Source organism: Procambarus clarkii, chromosome 14 (genome assembly GCF_040958095.1).
Source record: "Procambarus clarkii isolate CNS0578487 chromosome 14, FALCON_Pclarkii_2.0, whole genome shotgun sequence".
NCBI classification, from domain to species: Eukaryota; Metazoa; Arthropoda; class Malacostraca; order Decapoda; family Cambaridae; genus Procambarus; species Procambarus clarkii.
This window is the reverse complement of record NC_091163.1, coordinates 35,862,053-35,884,448: the sequence shown is the minus strand read 5'-3', so window position 1 is coordinate 35,884,448 and position 22,396 is coordinate 35,862,053. Positions and strand designations below refer to the sequence as shown.

Here is a 22,396-nt window from a genome sequence, read left to right as displayed (position 1 = left end):
TATTAAATCCAGCATGGAGGAACGTCCCCTTCCCTCATCCTCGTAGCTTGTTTTACATGTTGAAACATGAATGGTACCAGGATGAGGCTTACGAATCCACAAGTCCAAAAATCCTCTGTTTTAGCTTCATATGCTTCCCAGTCTATGGATTTCAAGTTGAAGTTGCCAACTACCAACAGTCGTAATCTATCTTTATCAGCTCTCGCTATAATTTCTCTCATTATTGTTGTAAGACCCTCTCATTTATTATCCAGCTTCGTCTTTGACTATGTGTTGCATGGTGGTGGACTATATGCATTTATGATCGTTAGTTTATCATCCTGATTGCAGATCTCTAGTGCTATTATGTCAACTTCTCGTGGATTGCCAATCATTATTTATTTACCTTTAGGGGTTCTTTCACCAGCACAGCAATGCCATCGCCTTTCCTAATTTTTCTGTCCCATCTCCAAACTGAGTAGCCCTTTGGGAATATGACCTCATTTAAAATATCATCTTCAAGTTTTGTCTCTGTGAGTGCAACAATGTCTGGTGTCTGCAGCTGTATTACATCACTTAACTCCAGTATCTTTGATCTCACTCCATCTATGTTGGTGTATGCAATTTTCAGGAACATGTTTCCCCCCCCTCTCCTTATTCTTCACTCCCCCCCCCCCTCTCTAGTGATTTTGTTGGTTTGCCTTTATGTACCACTTTACTGGTCTGCCTACCCCTATCACTTTGTAGAAAAAAGAATTGATTTCTTCTTCATTCCTGCTCTCATTTAGATGTTTTGCCTCTATGAGGTTCAGTTTCAGCTTTTCTCTGTCTTCTTTTGAAAGATCTCATCTAAATGACCATACTTTCCCTTCCTCATCACTTTGTAATTTTCTAGCATTGTTTAGTACTTCTTCCATCTGTTTGGCACCATTCAGGGTGATCCTTAAAGGTCGATGAGGTGGGTGCGGTTCGCTGTGTGCTGAAATGGTGGGGCTCATAGTGTGCCCTCAGGGCATGGTGAACAAATATGTGATAACATCCATCTGATCACAAATGTCATATCATTAATGCAAACACTCAAACGTCAAGACCGTCGGGTACTTATCAACTGGGTGCCAAGTCATGTGGGAATAATAGGAAATGACATTGCAAACGAAGCTGCAAAACTTGCAACTAAGAGAAGAAATGTAGACATTTACATACCACAGAGTCTATTTCAGATTAAGAAAGTACTGTAATTAGAAACAGAGCAATGCATAAGATGTACATTGACCACAACACAGCAGTTGCAACATCAGGATCTGTGGGTTGGTACAATAATTCAACCAACTACGAACCACTTAGTTTGATGAAAGGGAGCAGTAGAGCAACAGAAGTACACTTACATCACATCAGGCTTGGATACCCATGTGCATGGGAAATAGGCTTACAGGTTCCAGAAGATGAGGGAAAATGTCAGCACTGTAGAGAAATGCCCGACAGACCACTGGAACATTATCTAACACAGTGCACAGTTACAAACCCATTAAGATTTCAACTTGGATTCAACAGAGCAGAAGTTGTTAAACACATGGGACAAAACCTTACTGAAGCGACCATACGAGTTATAAATACCTGTACTCATACTCCGCCCAAGTAAAACAGAAAAAAGCAACACTTAATGAGCTAGCCAGAGGCTTAGGGCCCGCGCTGGAATATCCCTGCCAAAAAAAAAAAAAGAAAGCTGTTGATACTGTACTGTATAAACAGGAAACAACCTGCTGCTGTTTCCTGTTTATAATTATCCAACCTTTTCCCGGAACGCTCGAGCTGTTTGAGCCCAGGTGTTCAGTAACTGTACATATATTGTATTAATACAAATAGTATTTATATTTCAGATGACATGAAAAATGAGACTAAGATAGTAGGCAATAATGGCAAAGGAGTTTGCAAAACATGATGGCAAACACAAATTAAACTTCATCGATGCACATTTTTTCAGGTATGGCTTTTGTATTTGATATATTTTATGTATTAACTAGATCAACTGTAATGCTAACTATAAAATTAGTATTTCTATATACAGTATGTTGTACTGTATATGTATTTGCCTCAATATAACTGATTCATAAATTTTGTTTATGCATTGAAATAACCATAACATGACTGTAGTAGAAATATTATACATAAATTTCCATATCTTAATTATACTGTACTGTATACTCTATGTAAACTATAATACTGTACTCCATGTACTAAACCCCTTCAAGTCTTTAGGCTTATGCTCCCACAGACAATATAACTGAATTGTAAATCTTATTATTAAAGGGTTCATAGAAAACAGTGGTTTATTACTGGGGGTGACTCCTCAATAGCATGGGGCCAACCTAAGTTGTTGCATAACCATATACAGAGGGGAAAACAATGGTACTAGACCATGTGGTCAGACTGCATGAGCAACGAGGAACACTCTTGGAGTATGACAAAGAAGTAGATGAAGAACTCGACAAGAGGTTCCTGGCCTACAAACCAGAACCAGATTGGTGTTAAGGAGAGAGAACAGATGACTAGAAACAGCACTTGACAAAATTTAAGTTACTCCAGGAGAGGGGAAAATATATCTCAAGGAAATGATTGCAGCAAAAGTAGTAGAACTAGACCAGATATTGAAGGAAGCAGCATGGAGTTTGTTACCCCATTAACTAGTGTTCAACATTACGCTAGAGATGGAAGAGCTACCAGAAATGTGGAATGAGGCAAATGCTTCAAGAAGACCTTGACAAACTTCAAGAGTGGGCAGATAAACCAACCCTTCTTCCTCCAAAGAACGGTGCTTTTTCGCTCGTATGCGTTATATAAGGCCAAAAATTGTCAAACTGGAAAATGTAAGCCACTCGTGAAAGTGATGTACTGTTCTGTTTTCTGTTTTGGGTCCTCTGGTAGGTTAGGAGAGGACACTTTAAACTGACTGTTTTCTTGACGTTGGGAAATCTTAGCAGGATGGGTTGGATAAATGGCTGCTGGAATTGAATCCTATTAAGCATAAAGTAAGGAAACTAGAGAAGGGAAATAGAAAACCTGTAGGTATCTACACCATAAGGGAAAGCCAACTACAATAAATAAGAAGAGAAAAAGACCAGGAAGGGAATGTATTCCCAACACTTAACACCAGAAGTTCATGTGGACAGTATAATGTCAGTTATATAGAAAGTTGGCAAACATATGAACATAATTTGGGAATCTAAGGAAGGCAGCTTTCAAGTTCATACTCGCTGCCTATGAGACATTACTGGAGTATAGAATACATACCATCATGAACCCCACACCTCATGAAACATGAAAGGAAACTTGAGGAAGTTCAGAGGTTTACAACCAGATTAGTACCAGAACTGTATTGACGGCTCAGCTAAGAGGAGAAGAAACAAAGGGGATATGATTACTACATTCAAGTTCCTCAGGGGAATAGATAAGGTGGACAAGGGTAGCTAATTTAAATTGACACGAGGTACGACAAGGGTACATTGGAGGAAACTGGACACAGTTGAGAAAATCAGTAGGAGCCATGAGGATTCGAACATATGCGCTGGGTACTCGCAGGCACCCCCAACACCTGGGTACACCCTAAGTGGTGTAGTGGTCCAGAGTGTACTTGGGAGTACCCAGTACATAGGTTCCCATTCCCATCACGGCTCCTACTGACTTTCTCATTGATACAGCCCATTAATGTGATTCCTTTGTGAATTGGACACAATTTAGTTGTAGAGAGATAAAGACATTCTCATACTCTGCATAAGTGGTTGGCAAGTGAAATGCATGCATAAATTAGCTAGAAATTTATGTAACAAATTAGCCATTGTTAACATTAATAAATTATTTAGACCTAGTTTTATCTATGGTAGGGAGCCTCTTGGATTAATATTCATACTGTATTTAGGTAAAGCTAGTGTTGTCTAAAATTCAATGAATATTACAACATGTTTTGATCTATGCTAAAGTGATTCTCAGTTTGGAACCAAAATATTACATTTATGATCTCGAGAGGCATAAAAGCATATTTAAATATTGTTAATTGGTGTGCCATTGAACTGTATATACTTACAGAATTTTATTTCACACAGCCTCCCATCACAAGGAAATGTGTATACGCTTAAACCACTGACAGATGCTAAGGGATTTACCAAAATCTTGGTAGCTTCTCTTCAGAGAAAAGTAAGAATAAAGAATATTGCTAATCATTGATTTGAGTGACACAAGAGATGCTTACGTGGAAAACTGCCTTTTTCTGGTGGATCTTTTTTGTAGCTCCTCGTTCCTTACCTGAACCCTGTGGGAGTTTGGGGGCTCTATTCTGCTTGCTCTTGAGTGATGGAGGCTGCTTATTTTTCTTTTTCTTTTTATTATTATTTTCTGCCACAGACGTGGCCACACATTTACAATGCTAAGCAGCATATGTACATATTCTTTTGTCCTCCATGAACAGGGTTAGAGATCTGTTAATCATATAGTTCAGGGATTTATTGAATAATCAACCACAGAAGGTGATTATAGTACAGGTACAGGGTACTTTTAAAATGCTAATCTAACCTGGTTGATACCTGGTTGATGGGGTTCTGGGAGTTCTTCTACTTCTCAAGCCCGACCCGAGGTCAGGCTTGACTTGTGAGAGTTTGGTCCACCAGGCTGTTGCTTGGAGCGGCCCGCAGGCCCACATACCCACCATAGCCCGGTTGGTTCGGAATGTCTTTTAGAAAACAATCTAGTTTTCTCTTGAAGATGTCCACGGTTGTTCCAGCAATATTTCTGATGCTTGCTGGGAGGACGTTGAACACCCGTGGACCTCTGATGTTTATACAGTGTTCCCTGATTGTGCTTATGGCACCTCTGCTCTTCACTGGTACTATTCTGCATTTTCTTCCATATCGTTCACTCCAGTACGTTCCAGTACATAAATAAATATACCTACAGCTGCCTATGGGAGCCCAGACAAACTAGGCTACCCACTGATGGTGGCTGGGCACATGACAGTACTGTGAGAGTAGTTCCCCCAAGGCAGGTAGTCATTTCTCTTGTTTAGCTTATAGTTAGTATTTTCATTCAAACATTTGCTTGTTTTGTTGTGCCTAATATTTTAATTGTTTTTTCTTGGTTCTGAGTAGGTATTTGATGCAGGCTACAGGCTACACCCTCCTCATGGAATAGGCATTAGATTCTGGCCCTGGCTCCAAAGGAGGCAGAGTAAGAGCCCAAAATCCTGATGTGATATTCCTAAGTGTTGGCAGTAGCCTTCATTTAAGCTCGGGGAGCTACCGAGATACCCACCATAAAAGGGCATTTTATTTCGGTCTGTTTTTCTGGGAAAATTCCTCCAGTGGCTCCCTGATGCTGTCTTTGAGATTGCTCTATATAAAAGGTCACATCGGTTGTGGAAGGTCTGTTTGGCCTACCAGAGCCAGAACCAGAGCCCCCTCATTGAGGCCCAGGGAGTGAGGGATGAATTGCCAACCCACCAGAAAAGGCTTCCAAAAAAGACAGCAAAGTTTTACATCCAACTGGAGGGTTCTTAGAAAATGAAGCCTTGAAAACCACCAAACAATTCCATAAACCATGAATTCACAGAACAAGGGAATCACACAAACTATCTTGAAACAAATTAGTACTGATTACTACCAACAAGCAGCCAGGGTCAAGTCCTCATCTGGATTCCCATCTCAGTAGTGTTCCAGTCATGGACAAGTCCCATCACTTCAAGCTTAGTGCTGGCCATCCTTGAACTTTGTCCTGCAGGGGCCATTTGCTTGGTGTATAGTTCTTTTATTGTTCAGTTCACGAGCGTGTTTTTAATCTGGCTTGTTGTGTGGGCATGGCTCTTGTTGCATTTTGGGCTGCATGTACTCAGGGTTTGTTGTTTTCCTGGGTGTCCGCTAATGCTGCCCTTGCACAGTCAGTTATTTACTGCGGTGTGTTCGGGAGTTTTCCCCTGAGAGGCCTAGCAACTGGGATGGAATGGCTTGTCTTGGACAAGTCACGGATCTTTGATTCCTCTGTATGAGTGCTTGGCTGGGCAGGCATTTTTTTGGCTATGCTGGGGTTTGGTGACTGTTCTTTAGGCAAGTTGCCCTGGTGCCTAATGTTTCTGCTTGGTTAGCTATTTTCAGGCCCTGGTAGACCACTTGTGGTTCTCTGGCATGGACCTGTATGGATGTCACTCGAGCCTGCCCTTGCCAAGTGTGAGTTTAAAGGGCGCTCATCCTCTTTGCTACCTGGCAATGATCATTCTTTCTGCCTCTGATATGCTACCAGCTGGGTTGGTGACATCTATGACTTTGATTCCTGTGAGGTGTGTTATCAGTGGGTTTCTCATCTTAGTGATTCTCCTTTGCAGCTGGAAGCTTTTCAGGCAGCTGCCACCTTGCTAGATTTAATTGGGTTAGGCATTTGTGGAATATTAAATTGGCTAGATGTCCCATTTGCCCCCTATGGTGTTTAGTGACCCGGAATTGGGGATGTCTGCACCTCCTCTTCCTTCCCTGTGTGTAGTTTGCTTCTAGCATTAACCTTCTGGCCCCCCCCCCCATCCCTGCTTTAACTTTGTCTTGTGTTTAACTTGGTATGGACTCCAAGCTGGAGCTGCATACTGCAGGATAGGCCTGTCATATGTGGTATGCAAGGTTCTGAATGATTCTTCACACAAGTTTCTAAAGGCAGTTCTTACGTTGGCCAGCCTGGCATATGCCGCTGATGATATCCATTTTACTTGGGCTTCAGGAGACGGGTTCGGTGTGATGTCAACTCCTAGGTCCTTTTCTCTGTCCATTTCATGGAGGACGTCATTTCTAATTTGGTACCTTGAGTAACTGAGTAAGAACTTGGTAATCCAAATTCTGCCAGGGTTATGTAGGGTCAAGCAGGTATCAAGCACGTTATCTGTTTGTGGTAATTACCTAAGTGTAGTTACAGGATGAGAGCTACGCTCGTGGTGTCCCGTCTTCCCGGGGTTGTTCATCTGCTCCATAACTGAGATCGGAAGCTGGATGAGGTTGAGCTGTCTGGTGGTGGTAATCAGTAATAATGAGTTTCAAGTTAGTTTGATAGAATCCCTTGTTCTTCATGAATTGTTTGCAGAGTTGTTTGTCAGTTTTGAGGCTTTGTTTTCTCTGAATCCTCTAGTTGTCTTTAAAGATTCACAGACTTTCTAGAGGGTTTTCTGGTGGGGTGGGGAATTTTGACTTGCTCCCTGCGCCTGGCCAGGTTGTGGCTCTGGTCCCTGGTAGGTCAAACAGAACTTCTGTGACTCGTTTGATCTTGTAGTATGGAGCAATCTCGGCAAGATAGCTTCAGGGAGTGAGCAAGGCTCCTCCAGGAAGGGGCATTTCATTGCATTTAAAGCTGGGTTGTTTCCTGAGTCTTATTTTTTTTGGTTGAAAATTGTGCTCACTGGCTACCTTAAGACAACTCCTCTCTTGTGAAAAATTTTCATTAAACTGTTAACTTATTCCTTTTTGATTTTGTATATCTTGTAAGTGTTAAATATTGAAATATTTTAGGAAAAATCACATTGAATGCTCAAAGCAGCTCCAAATATACCAACACTTTTCATACCTTTACTAATAAATCCTTAACTGCCGTGACAGATTTCTTTTACTCTGTATTTCAGGTGTACTGTTTAGAATACACCAATGGGAGACCATGCATGAGAGAAGTCCCTTTTACTTACATTCCAGGTAAGGTATTCTGAGGACAAGTAATAGCTGCTTAATGTATTTTGTTTTGGTATGTAATTTATCTCATTTATGCAACCTATATTCTTTTTGGATATGATACAAGGGCGAGTGTGCATAACAATGGACACGAGGGGACAGTGTGCATAACACTGTACACGAGGGGTCAGTGTGCATAACACTGTACACGAGGGGACAGTGTGCATAACACTGTACACGAGGGGACAGTGTGCATAACACTGTACACGAGGAGACAGTGTACATAACACTGGACACGAGGGGACAGTGTGCATAACACTGGACACGAGGGGTCAGTGTGCATAACACTGTACACGAGGGGACAGTGTGCATAACACTGTACACGAGGAGACAGTGTACATAACACTGGACACGAGGGGCGAGTGTGCATAACACTGGACACGAGGGGACAGTGTACATAACACTGGACACGAGGGGCGAGTGTGCATAACACTGGACACGAGGGGACAGTGTGCATAACACTGTACACGAGGGGACAGTGTGCATAACACTGTACACGAGGGGACAGTGTGCATAACACTGTACACGAGGGGACAGTGTGCATAACACTGTACACGAGGGGACAGTGTGCATAACACTGTACACGAGGGGACAGTGTGCATAACACTGTACACGAGGGGACAGTGTGCATAACACTGTACACGAGGGGACAGTGTACATAACACTGTACACGAGGGGACAGTGTGCATAACACTGTACACGAGGGGACAGTGTACATAACAGTGGACACGAGGGGACAGTGTGCATAACACTGGACATGAGGGGACAGTGTACATAACAGTGGACACGAGGGGACAGTGTGCATAACACTGGACATGAGGGGACAGTGTACATAACAGTGGACACGAGGGGACAGTGTACATAACAGTGGACACGAGGGGACAGTGTGCATAACACTGTACACGAGGGGACAGTGTACATAACACTGGACACGAGGGGACAGTGTGCATAACACTGGACATGAGGGGACAGTGTACATAACAGTGGACACGAGGGGACAGTGTGCATAACACTGGACATGAGGGGACAGTGTACATAACAGTGGACACGAGGGGACAGTGTGCATAACACTGGACATGAGGGGACAGTGTACATAACAGTGGACACGAGGGGACAGTGTACATAACAGTGGACACGAGGGGACAGTGTGCATAACACTGTACACGAGGGGACAGTGTACATAACAGTGGACACGAGGGGACAGTGTGCATAACACTGGACATGAGGGGACAGTGTACATAACAGTGGACACGAGGGGACAGTGTGCATAACACTGGACATGAGGGGACAGTGTACATAACAGTGGACACGAGGGGACAGTGTACATAACAGTGGACACGAGGGGACAGTGTGCATAACACTGTACACGAGGGGACAGTGTACATAACACTGGACACGAGGGGACAGTGTGCATAACACTGTACACGAGGGGACAGTGTGCATAACACTGGACATGAGGGGACAGTGTGCATAACACTGGACACGAGGGGACAGTGTGCATAACACTGTACACGAGGGGACAGTGTACATAACACTGGACACGAGGGGACAGTGTGCATAACACTGGACACGAGGGGACAGTGTACATAACACTGGACACGAGGGGACAGTGTGCATAACACTGGACACGAGGGGACAGTGTACATAACACTGGACACGAGGGGATAGTGTGCATAACACTGGACATGAGGGGACAGTGTACATAACACTGGACACGAGGGGACAGTGTACATAACACTGGACACGAGGGGACAGTGTGCATAACACTGGACACGAGGGGACAGTGTACATAACACTGGACACGAGGGGACAGTGTACATAACACTGTACACGAGGGGACAGTGTGCATAACACTGGACACGAGGGGACAGTGTACATAACACTGTACACGAGGGGACAGTGTACATAACACTGTACACGAGGGGACAGTGTACATAACACTGTACACGAGGGGACAGTGCTTAACGTGGACTCGGAAATGTCTCTTGAGAGACATTGGCTATTAGGTGCACTATGATACAAGAGAAGTGCTGCATAAAATATGGTGTAAAAGGCTTAGCTAGGCCTAGTTGTGAAGTAGGTGTTTTATTTAGGTTAACCTTTTGATTCTGGCTCGAGTGTGGAATATATCTGCCTAGTAGAGTAGTGTCGAGGACAGCCAGACCTCCTTCCTAGCCCCGTCAGTATCCTCGCTGCCATGGAAAGAATTCTTTGTGGATGTTGCTGAAGGGACATGTCAGCATATTCAATGCAAATGTTTTTTGTTATTTTTTTTTTTTTGCAGGTGGAGCTGAAATCATATCCATTGATGCTGTTAATAGATCTGTCATTCAAGAAGACTTCATCATAGGAATTACTATTATTAAAGTAAGTCATTGAAGGTTGAAAAGTTGCTACCAATAACTGTGCATATATTCAAAGATTCTATGTACTCGTGATATAAATGGGAGAACCTGTGACAAGTTGCTGGCTTCCTGTTATAATAGAGAGGGGGGGGGGATAATGAACAATCAGTGTTGGATGTAATGAAAGGTGTTATTCTGGTGGCTCTTTGCTATTTGCTTCCTGGCAATCTTTTGCAATTTAATCCACACCAGGCTGTAGTGAGTCCTAACCCAGAAACCAGGAGACCAGAAACCGAAACCTCTGTAGAGGTTCAAGGAGCAGGGGACTGTAAAACACCCTGACCAGGAAAGGCCACCAGAAAAGGGGAACAAGTTAAAACGGACAACAGCTAGGTAAACAGACCATAAAAACAGGACGGCAAAGGCACAAGATTCACATATCATTTAGTGGTGAAACAAATCTAATGTCGGTTCCACCTGTGCATCACCAGAAAATATGTACTACTGGAACCACCAATAATACCCCCCCCCCTCAGTCATATAGCCAAGAATTTGAAGATTGAAGCCCTTGAATTGGGGAAGGAAAAGGAAGGTCCCAAAGAGTCACCAGGTCCCACCAGGCATTTCAACTGGGAAGGGACAGGAAGGTCCCAAAGAGTCACCAGGACCCACCAGAAAGAGTCGTTTCATTACATTAAATTATGGTTTTCTGGGAGATATCCTTAGGTGGCTCTTTGGTGCTATGTCACAACAGCAAAAAAACAAAGAGGAACTCACCAAGGGCAGAGGAGAGCTGCAGAAGTTACCTCTGCAGCTCTTCTTCGGCCTTGGCGAGTTTTCCCTCAGGAAAGGCAAATTAGCAACAATTTAACCACTGAAAGTCACACAAGTCCAGCATGGGTTAGCAACATTCACTAAATAACAAACTGCTAGCACGCTGTTGGACCTCCAAAATCTTGGTGCCGATTATCTGCTCAAGACGTGCTAAAAAATACCACGGACAGAGGTGCAAACTTATGTACATTATTGGCCTGAGGATAGACTATAGGCTGGCTAAAGTTGATGACACTACAGACAACCTGAGGCAAATGGGGCCCTAGAACAAGTGACACCAGATCCATAACTGCTCTGGAGCATTTGCCCGCACATCACTAGAGGGAGGTAATGGCAAATGTCCACAACTGAAGATATGAGAGGAAAAACTAAAACTGTGTCCAAAGACCAAGATGGCTCAGGAAGAGCACAAATAGGCACTGGGTGAATAATACCCGAGCCAACTTGCTAAATGAAACCAATGAAATGTTAGCACCAAATGCCAAGAAAAGTGGCTCGCCAAGGCTAAATGACATGAGGTGACAGAATTTGGCATGTGAAACCTATCCACAAACAGATGAATAAGACAGGATGACTAGTACAGAAAATGTGCACAAGCAATGAAGGGAGAGAAAAAAATGAGAACAAACCTCATACTGTTGTTGCAATGAAACCCACAGGGAAGAGACCAAAAGATTGACCACCTTCACTTCAGTCAAAAACATGTAGATTGATTGAGAGCCTGGAACCATTGAGAAACGACTCTCCAACAATACCCTGCTGGAGAACGTGCCCAGTCTTGACAGATCCTGAAGTAGGAGCTGGCCAGAGGGAAGAGATAAACAAACCCTACTGATCCAAGTCCAGCCAAAAGCACTCGCTCCCACAGCCTCGCAATCGGGAAATGGGGGCCACATAATTTGGAAGCTGCTGGTACTATGCCAGCATGGAGGTCTACCGCCATATTAGTGACCCTGTCGTAGAATTTGGCAAAGTTTGTTAAGAATGATTTTCCCCCCTTTTGAAGTCGTGTTGTGCTTATGTTATAAAATTTTCTCTCTCCAAATGTTCTACAATCCTTTTTATGATTACTTTTTCTAGAATCTTGCATGGAATGAATGTTAATGGCACTGGTCTATAGTTTAATGCTTCACATGTCCCCCATTTTCTGAATTTTGGAATTATATTTGCCTTCCTCCCAATTTCTGGTAGCTCCCCCGTCTTTAGTATAATGTTGAATACTATAGTTAATGGGTGACATAAGCTCCCTGCAGCTACCTTCAATACCCAAGGTGATATCTGGTCTGATCCTACAGCTCTTGTTACATCTTGTTCCTCCAGGTGTCTTTCTACCTCTTCTACATTAACGTCAATTCTGTCTAGTGTTACCTCTGGCCATCTGTTGTCACTTGGACACATATCTGGTTCTGGTTTAAAGACGACCTGGAACCTCCTGTTGAGTTTTCTGTAGGGAGCTCCTTTGGCTCCCTGGAGCTATTGGACTGATATTAGCTAATCTTAGTATGGGGCTTCAGTCATAGGGAGTTGTCATGCCTACTGGGGACCACTAGTCAGAACAATGTCTCCTCAGAAAGGCACAGGGAGCAATGCCCTATGAAACTTCCTTGTATGAAAGTTTCGTGTCTGTCATCGACTGTGGTTAGACACCCAGCAAGGTAGGCGCCCCAAAACAGATGCCAACTGGTATGAAAACTGCAACCAGAGACTGAACAAAGGCTAGAAACTCCCCCAAAAACAAACAAGAAAACAACCAACACATTATCACACTGCGGGTCGATTCTCCCCCAGTCCCAGGAGGCGGGAGGGAGGGTCCTAGCCTACCAAGCCAGCTGCTGGACTATTAGTTTGTCGGCTGAAGCTAAACGGGGTGGACGTTTACTCTGGTCTCGGTTGCCTGACAGGCTTTTCACCTAGTCGGTGTTCCTACTGTGTGTTGGGCGGTGGCCAGGAGTGATCACAAACGCGTGATGCATCAAATGAACAAATCCACAAGGGCCGTGATGAGGATTCGAACCTGCGTCCGAGAGCATCCCAAACACTGCCTTAATCGACTGAGCTACGACATGGTAAAAGAATTGCAACCAGAAAGACATAGCTCAAGTACATGGGGGAATTGTGTAAAATCCTGGTTTGTGTCTTGGAGAGGCTGCAGGATCCAAGTAAATTCAGTTGAATTTCTGGTTGCAATTCTTTTACCATGTTGTATAGCTCAGTCGATTAAGGCAGCGTTTGGGATGCTCTCGGACGCAGGTTCAAATCCTCATCACGGCCCTTGTGGATTTGCCCTTTCTCTTCATTGGGGGTGTGGCATATGTTCTGTCGTACCCGCACGCTCGAGTTGCGCGAGCTCACTTCAGTGTTGCAGGTTTACTTAGGGGGCACATTTGAACACCTTAATGCGTGCTTGTATGCTCCTGTGATTCCTCAGAAGGTGGGCTTGCTGCAGTTGCACGTCCAGATTTCTTCCCTTTCGGCTCCTTTGGTTGCAAAGGACCTTCGTGCTCGGGGCATTTGGCTTCTTTTCCTCTGCTTCTTTTCCCTCCTCAAGCTGTCTTTGAACTGGGTTGTGGAGGATGTGGAGGCATTGAATGCCGGGCCATCATCTGTGGCATTGACTTTGGCGGCTAGGGCGTTAGTGGCGTTGGTTAAACTGTTTGCGCCTATCCTCCAGGAGGCAGTGTCTCTGTTTTATGCCTCTCGCCTCGCATGTCAGCAGGCCATCCTCGCTCTGTCTGTGGATTCTGCTTGGGCCCTGGCTCTTAGGTATTTGTTTCCATTTTGTATGCAGTTATTTGCTGACTCGGTGGTGACTCAGTTTTTGCAGGCGGCTTCGGTTAGTTACTGCCCTCTTTTGGATTTGTTGGTGATCGGGGTGCACGCTCTCTAGCTTCCTAGAAAGGTTGTGCCAGGGTTCAGGTATCTGCTGGTCAAGGTGGGCCTCTGGTGCCAGATTCTGAGCATGCACCTGTTTCAGAGTCGTCTTCGTCTGGTCGGTGCAGTGCTTGCTCTGCTCGCAAGTCAATTTCTCAGAAAGATCACCAGCCCTCCTGTGGATTTTTCCCTTGACGGGGCGTTAGGGGGAAGGTTGGCTCTGTTTGCCCTTGCTTGGTTCCACGATTCATGACCGTTTCAGGTTGAGTCTTCCAGCCTGCAGTGGTGTTGGGCGACCCCCTCCTCCTTCGGAGGGTTTGGGGTTTGGTGGGGCAGGCTTCTTCCTTTGCTTCGTCAGGTTATTTTGGATTGGGTGTGCTTGGGCGTGGTCGAAACAACCTCAGGTGAGTTTCTCACTTGTTTCCATTGCCTTTGCAGATCTGCAGTTCATTTTGGACTTGTCCCGTCTGAATCACTGGATTTTTTGCCCCTCTTTTCGGATGACCACTCTGTTCCAGGTCCGGCTTCTCTTGGAACCGGGTTTGTGGATGGTGTCTCTGGACTTCCAGGATGCATATTGGCATATTCCCATTCATTCTGGGTTCAGGGATTAGTTAGGTTTTGTCGGGGTGGCAGGCTTACCGCTTTTGTTGCCTACCTTTTGGGCTGAATCTGGCACCTCATATTTTCACATCTTACCTGGGTCGTAGTGGCCCATCTGCCTCTGCTAGGTGTTGGCCTACCTCAACAACTGGCTAGTATGGGCTCCCAGCCGATCTGCTTGTCGGATGGCCAGGGGTTTGATTCTTTCACAGCTCGCCGGGTTCGGCTTCCTGGTGAACTGGAGGAAGTCCCATCTGGTTCTGTCTCAGGTTCAGACTTGGCTGGGCCTTGTCTGGGATTCCCGGAAAGTGTCCTTGTCTCTCCCTCGGGCAGCATTGCTCCGGCTGCAGTCTCACCGTCAGCTGTTTGTGAGGTGGTCCCGGGTCACCCCGTGGATGCTCGAGCAGCTGTGCGGGAGTTTGAATTTCGACGTGATTGTTTACCCACTGGGCCGGGTTTGGCTGCGATGTCTGTTCTGGTTTCTTTGGGGTCACCCCTTCCACCGCTCTCGCGATTGGTGGGTTTGTCCTCTGGGGGCCTTGCGTCGGTTGCTTTGTCTCAGGCTTTCTCTTTGGACTTTTCTGGGTTTAGTGCCTTGGTGCCTCCCTGACCCCTTGTTTGATGTGTTCATGGATGCCTGCTCTCTGGGCTGGGGCTTTGTTACCAGTGCTCACCAGGCCGGCGAGAGGTGGTGGGCTCCGTCCTCCTATCAGGCTCACAGCACAGTGTGGGAGTTTGCAGCTGTGTGGCTTGTGCTGCATCGGATTTGGCTCTCTCAAGGCTCTACAATCCGTCTTTAATTGGACTGCTCTTCGGTGGTTTATTGCCTGAACTACAGGGGGGGTCTACAGTCCTTTGCTCTTTGGAGCTGGTTGCTTCGGGTGGCTCTTCTACTGAATTCTCGGGGTTTAGTTCTCGGTGCGGTTAATATTAGGGGAGTGTCTAATGTCCTGGCGGATGGCTCGTCGCTGTTCATTCCTCTGTCCACATAATAGACAGTTAACGCCAACTCCTTCAGTTGGCTCAGTCTATGTGGCACCCTTCCTCCGACTGCGAGGCTGTTGCGGTAGATGCATTTTGACAGGACTAGTCGAGGTGGGGTTACCTGTTCCTCTTCCCCCTTGGTTCAGCTGTTGCTTCGGGTTCAGGCTTAGCTCGAGTCCTATCGAGAGAGGGTTCTTCTTCTGACCCCATGGTGGCCGGCCCAGCCTTGGTTTCAGGCGCTGCTTACTCGGTGTCCAAAACGGGGGCATTTTCCACGGCTCCACCTCTTTCAACAGATCGGGCCGGTTAGGTACCTTGCCTGTCCACTCTTCTCTTCTGCGCTTCGCGTCTGAAGTTTCTGACACGGGTGTATCGCCATCTGTATGGTCACCAGGTGGCTTCTCTAATGGTATCTTACTTGCGGTCTTCTTTTCGGCAACAGTATGAAATCTCTTGGTGGTCTTTTTGCCACTTCCATTCCCTTCGTATGTTTCGATTTGGTCTTGGTCTCGGTTTGTGTTTGTGTTTCTAGAAAAGCCTCGTGCACATGATGTTCGGAAATTCGCAGCGTTGGCTGCTGTGTTTGGTAATGTCTTGGGCTGACATTTGGGTGCGGGGAGTTTTGAGGTCGAACAGGGTCCTGGCTGCCCGTTATCTTGTTATTGTGCCGGGCCTTCAGCGGTCTTGTGTCACCTTGGGTCGGGGGTTGCAGCCAGTTGTCTCATCTTCGTCATGAGTTGTGCAGTGCTGCCGTCTCCCGGGTAAATCCCTAATTTCCTGCTCTTTGGGTAGCTAGCTCCAGGGAGCCAACATGGCTCCCCACAGAAAACCAGTGTTGAAAGTAGTGAAATGCCATTTTTTCGGTAGAGCCCCAGAGGCTCCCTGGCACCCTCCCTCCCTCTGGTCACCATTTTTTTGTTCCGTTTAGTCAGTCTCCGAATTAATGGTCCAGCAGCCGGCTCAGTGGGCCAGTATCCTCGCTTGGAGAATTCACGCGAACGAGCGGCAGGTGGTGTGATGACATGTTGCTTGTTTTCTTGTTTGTTTTGGGGGGAGTTTTTAACCTTTGTTCGCTCTGTTTGCAATTTTCCTACCAGTTGGGGTCTGTTTTGGGGCGCCTACCTCTCTGGGTGTTTAACAACAGTCGATGGCAGACATGAAAATTTTCATACAAGGAAGTTTCATAGGCCATTGCTCCTTGTGCCTCTCTGAGGGGACCATATTCTGGCTAGTGATCTCCGGTAGGCATGACAACTCCATACAACTGAAGCCCCATACTATTATTAGCTAATATCAGTCCAAAAGCTCCAGGGAGCTTCTGGGGGCTCTTCCAGAAAACGGCGTTTCATTACATTCAACGCCGGCTTTTTGCACACTTTTGTAATTTTCCAAGAGTGTTCCTTCTTGTTCCCGAAGTTTAATCACGTGGTCTCGTACCATTGTTTTCCTCCATACTGTATATGGCCATACAACAGCCTAGGTTGGCTCTTTGCTTTTGCTGCAATATAATTCTCAAACTGCTGGCCCTCCAGCTCTGATTCTTGTGTACTCATTTCTGGCCCTCTCAAGTGCCTTGCTATTTGCCTCTGTGCTCATGTCCCTATAATTTATCTGTGCCTTTTTTTTTTTTGTTTTGTCTTTTCCTCCTTACACTGTCTGTTGAGCCATGGGATTGCCCTTCTCCTCCAGGCTGAGAGGTAGGAACATTACTTCTTTGCATTTCTGTGTTATGAGTTCCATTATCTCATTTGCTGACTTTCCCTCCGTTTTAGTCTTTCACTGAACCTCCTGCTGGTAGCTCTCTTCCTCATTTTCTTATTGTCTTGATATGCTACCTCAGGAAATATTTGTATGTAGTGTTCACAAGTCTTGCTCTCCATGTTTCATATTCCCTGTATATGAAACATGGAGAGTGTAATTACCTAAGTGTAATTACTTAAGTATAGTTACAGGATGAGAGATACATACTGTATTTGGTGTCCCATCTTCCCAGCACTCTTTGTCGTATAACGCTTTGAAACTACTGACAGTTTTGGCCTCCGCCACTTTCTTGCTTAACTTGTTCCAACTGTCAACCACTTTGTTTGCATCAGTTCAAATAAAGTACTCACCTAGTACTAGCCTAGTTGTCCTTGCGGGGGTCCTTTGGGGGTCCTAGTCCTAGTTGGGGGGTCCTAGTTGTCCTTTGGCTCTTTGGTCCCGCCTCTCGGTTGTCAATCAACACGAGGTGAGGATTGTGGTTGTGGTGGTGGTGGTGAGGTAATGTGGTGGGGGAGGATTCTTTATTGACCTGTCGATATTCCTGTCGTTAAAATCCCCCCAAGTATTAGAAAAGGAATGTTTCATTCCACCATTCCACTCAGTTCATTATTTTCTTTTCATTACAGAAGGATGATGTTTCTGGACAGCAGAGCCATTTCTTCAATATTTACTCTGACTGGGATCTTAACAGTGACAGTGCTTTAGATGTGGTGTCGCAGAACTGCCTGCCCCTTGAGTTAGACTTTGTGCCTTATCATCTTTACCACACCAAAACCAAGAGCAAAAATGGATGGGAGGTAGGAGCCTGTGATTACAAATTTAAAATCTTATGAGGAATAAATTAAGTATTTATCTCGGGGAGAGTCCCCTCGGTGGTTTCATGAGCACTTGGGCTGTCAAGCCTCGGGGAATTGCATCAAGCCTCTGAGACCCACCTTGGCTTACCAAGAGCCAGGACCAGAATTTGGTGCTCTCTGTGAGGTGAGAGGAGTTTGGAGGTCAAACCCAAAACTAAAAACAAAAAACTAGTATTGAATGTATTGAAGTGCTTATATCTGGTAGAACCTTGGGGCTTCCTGAGGACCTCTCTTAAGCCATCTCACTGAGATGCTTTCCTACTACTGAGTCGCATCAGCCATAGTAGTCTTGTATGGCCTACTGGAGACCACAGCCAGACAAAACCACACACCAGAAGATAAGGAGACAACGATGTTGCTGTTTGCCCTGGACTATTATCAAGTCCATTGTGATGGGAGTGAGGTTGTTGTTGTTATTTAAGATTCTGCTACTGGTAACAAAAAGTTCCAGGTACCACGGGCTATGGTGAGCCTGTAGTGGATTTACCTGGCACAGGAACAGGGCTGAACTGGGAGTGAGGGAGGCACAGGATTAAGTAAGGCAAGAGTGAGGTGAGGAGCAGGTAAGAGGAGGAAATTCCTAGAAGGTAAGAGCAAGGCAAAAGGTAAGAACAAGAAGAAAGGTACGGATGGGATGGGTGCAACAATGGGTAAAGGAAGAATGGAAACGTAAGAATAAGAGGAAAAAGAAAGGGTAAAAAGGATGGGTAGGCTTATGTCAGGTCAAATTTGTTAGAAAGGTTAGAGCATTTGAGTATTTACTGTGAAAGGGAAGAGTCAACAGCAACAAAGCCAGGATTAAGGTTCATGTTGGGTAGGTTGTGTATCGGAGCCGATTCGACAAGACGGCATCTGTGAAGAGTAGAGGCAGGAAAGATTAGTTTAGAAGACCAATCAATAGGATGATTAGATTCCCTAACATGACAGAAGAGAGCATTATTTGTGTCTGCAGACTTAACACTTCTTTTGTGTTCCTTAAGTGTGTCATTTAGTGTACGGCTAGTTTCACCAAAGTACTGTAGAGGACAAGACAAACAGGAAATAGAGTAGACACCAGCAGCATTAGAAGCAGGCAGAGCAGTGGGAACCAGATTGCTATGAAGAGTGTTAGTTTGTTGAAAAGCGAGCTTTATATCAATAGAATGAAGGGTATTAGTGAGATTTTTAAGTTCAGATATGAAGGGAAGGCAGAGCACAGTGGTTCTAGTGTTGGAAACAGGTTTGGGATGAAAGAAATTTCATTTAGCTTGAGAATAGTCACAGTTGATGAACACAGAATTACAACTGCCCAGAAGAAAACAAAGGAAACCAGCAAACGAGCAATTGTCATTGACTGCCACTATGTGCAGCTTGTCCGTGCAACCCTCCCCTCCCCGGGAGGGGGAGGGGGAAGCCCTGGACCCACACGCCGGTCCCTCGCACCTCGGTTCGTGGCTGAAGCACATCTGGGATGGATGTCGACTCTGGCCTCAGAATTTGCTGGATTTTGTGCCCTTGTGGTGGTTCCTGCTGTTTGTGGCGTGTTGGCCAGGAGTAACATAAGAACATAATAAAGGTAACTGCAGAAGGCCTATTGGCCCATACAAGGCAGCTCCTAATTATAACCACCCAATCCCACTCACACACATATCCATCCCACGCTTGAAACAATCGAGGGACCCCACCTCCACCACACCACGCGGTAATTGGTTCCACAAATCAACAATCCTGTTACTGAACCAGCACTCGCCTGAACCAGTAACATACTGTACTGAGGGCTGCATGCGCTTAGGGCTGCCTTCCCTAAGCGCCCTGTGAGTACTACCCTTGGGTTCTGGGGTTCCCTTCCACAGGGCGTTCAGGAACCGCTTCCGTAGGGATCTTTTGCTGCTTGGCACTTGCCCGCTCTTGGGGGTTGGGTGGGGTTTCATTCCTTTTGTGTAGCCTTGGATAGGAGGTGGTGTCATTGCTGGTAGGGGCACAAGGTACTACGCAGCTTGTCTCCTTATATACAGCGGCCAGGTTCTGTTCCTCCTAGAGACATTGTGCTTTTGTGGGGTTTTCTTTTTCTTTTTGTTTATTTTGCCTGGTGGAGGTCTGCCCCCTTGGTTCTGTTCCACCTTGTGGTATATTGGTGGTCCTCCTCTAGGCCCCCGTGCTTGTACACATGGCAGGGGTTCTGTTTTAGCAGTTTCTCTTGGTATTTTGGGTCCAACCAGTTAACAATACCTTGCCTGGGGTTTGCTTAGTAGTCAACCTATGGGCCCTGGAAAACCCCATTGGGGCACATTGGACCTATGGACACGTCCTCTGGGATGGTTGCTGTCCCCTTGTCTCAGGGTGACACTTCACTGTTTTGCCTCCATCATGCCTCCTGCTGGGTCGATGAAGCCTTTGACCCAGACTCCTGCAAGCCTTGTTCCTTGCTTGTGCTCCAGTTTACATATTCTACTGAGATTGATGTTCTGGTACAGGCGATTTCAGCATTGCATGCACGGTATTGGTTTCTGCACCATGCTAGGTTGGTTGCTCACCCGGATGCCCTGAGGCTGCCCGTTTGGGTTATGGGGACCCGGACATGGGGGCATTAGTCACTTTGACTTTGATTTCATCCGTGCTCCCGAGTCTTTCTCAGGTTGGTGTTATTTATCCAGCTCCTTCCTCCAACCCCCCTTTCTTACTCTACTCCCAGCTCCCAGACGTCTGAGGGTTATGGAGTCGGGCAGGGTTTAGATGGAAGTGAGACTCGGGCAGCTTTGGGGACTGCCCCATCCGGGTTGGGGACAAAGGCATTTGAGCCGGTTCCTCCTGCCAAAGCTTCTGGGTCTTGCCAGCACACCACCTTCTTTTCTGCTTTTCCCTTGGACTCGGCCATTTCTGTGGGGGCTGAAGGGTGTGGAGGCCAACTCTGCCCTGGGTCCTGACGTGGAGGATCCCGGGACTGGGGAGGAGTTGACTTAACAGACATGGGACTGTGACTGGGGCCCCGTTTGACCCCTATAAGGTGTTGGTACCCTCTTCACAGGGCTTGTTATTGCAGGGTGAAGGGTTTTCAGATCCCTCCCTCCCTGTATTAGTATGATTTGTTGTCGGCTCCTCCCTGGGTTCTCGTAGGTTCTTCGGTTCCTTTCTTCCAGAGGTTTTCAGCTTCTCGAATCCTGCCTAGGGAGGTTCGGGAGGCCCTTGCTGCATACCTCCTGCGAGACCCGGATTATGCCTCGGTGATGGATCCATTTTCTTTTGAGTTCGGAACAACTTTTCCCATTTGGGTGCATTACAAGGCACCAGAATCTTCCTAGCTGGCGGACTGTCCTTTCTTTTCGTTGGGCACGTGGCATGGGTGTTGTTGGACTTGCGCGCTTGATTGGCAGGAAACGTCTACTGTTGTACAGGTTTACCTGGGGGGGGGGGGCGAGTTGAGCGCCTTAATGCGTGCTTGTTCGTCCCTGTGCTTCTTAGGGACGTTGGCATTGTGCAGCTCCATGTGTAGGCCCCTTCCCTTTCAGCTGCCTTGGTTGCTGAGAATTTGCACGCCCGTGGGCACTTAGCCTTGGTGTTGTGTTTCTTTTCCTTTCTTGATCTGTCTTCGGATTGGCTTAAGGAGGATGCGGAGGCGCTGGGTGCCGGGTCTTTGTCCGGTGCACTTGCCTCTGCGGCTCAGGTGTTGGCTGCCATGTTGAAGTTGTTTGTGCCAATTCTCAAGGAGGTGGTGTCTGTATTTTGCTTTTCACCTCGCGTGTTGACAGGCTGTGCCTGCGCTCTCCTTGGAATTCGCTTGGGCACTGGCTCTTAGGTTTTTGTCGCCTTTTCATTGCTGCATTGTTCATTGCCCCTCCTTTCGCATGACTATGTTGTCCCAGGTCCTGCTCCTGTTGGAGCCGGGCGCTTGGATGGTGTCCCTGGACCTCAGGGATGCTTATTAGCATATCCCAATTCATCCGGGGTTCAGAGACTGGCTCGGTTTTGTTGTGGGGCATCAGAGTTACTGCTTTCGTTGTCTCCCGTTCGGGTTAAACCTGGCACCTCATGTTTTCACACGCATTACGCGGGTCGTGGTGGCCTGTCTATGTCTTTCTTATGTGTTTGGGTGTTGGCATACCTCGACAACTGGCTGGTATGGGCTCCCAGCCAGTCCGCATGTCTGCTAGCCAGGGATTTGGTTCTTTCCCAGCTTGCCGGGTTTGCGTTCTTGGTGAACTGGAGGAAGTCCTATCTGGTTCCCTCCCAGGTTCAGACTTGGCTGGGTCTTGTTTGAGACTCTCGGACCGCTTCCTTGTCTCTCCCTCTGGAGTCTCCTTCGCCTACGATCCCGCCTTATCGTTTTCTGGAGGGTTTCCGGGTCTCCCGGTGGTTCCTCGAGGGTCTGTGCAGGAGCCTGAACTTTGCGATGTTGGTCTATCCGCCGGGTCGGGTTTGGCTGCGTCGCCTGTTATGGTTCTTTCGGGGA

The 22,396-nt window shown here is 46.4% G+C and overlaps 1 protein-coding gene across 5 annotated transcripts in view; it reads left to right on the top strand.

Moving 5' to 3' along the window:
* Window positions 1-22,396, top strand: part of LOC123770239 (KICSTOR complex protein kaptin) — a 51,793-nt gene that overhangs the window by 1,780 nt on the left and 27,617 nt on the right. For 4 of the 5 annotated variants that reach the window (XM_045761906.2, XM_045761931.2, XM_045761915.2 and 1 more), the window contains exons 2-6: window positions 1,857-1,960; window positions 4,077-4,167; window positions 7,613-7,679; window positions 10,000-10,082; window positions 17,740-17,910. In XM_045761906.2, coding sequence (XP_045617862.2) covers window positions 1,893-1,960; window positions 4,077-4,167; window positions 7,613-7,679; window positions 10,000-10,082; window positions 17,740-17,910 — 480 coding nt within the window. In that variant the 5' untranslated portion in view covers window positions 1,857-1,892. Of the gene's footprint in view, window positions 1-1,852; window positions 1,961-4,076; window positions 4,168-7,612; window positions 7,680-9,999; window positions 10,083-17,739; window positions 17,911-22,396 lie in introns of those variants that run through there. The other variant, XM_069324469.1, reaches the window with a different exon arrangement.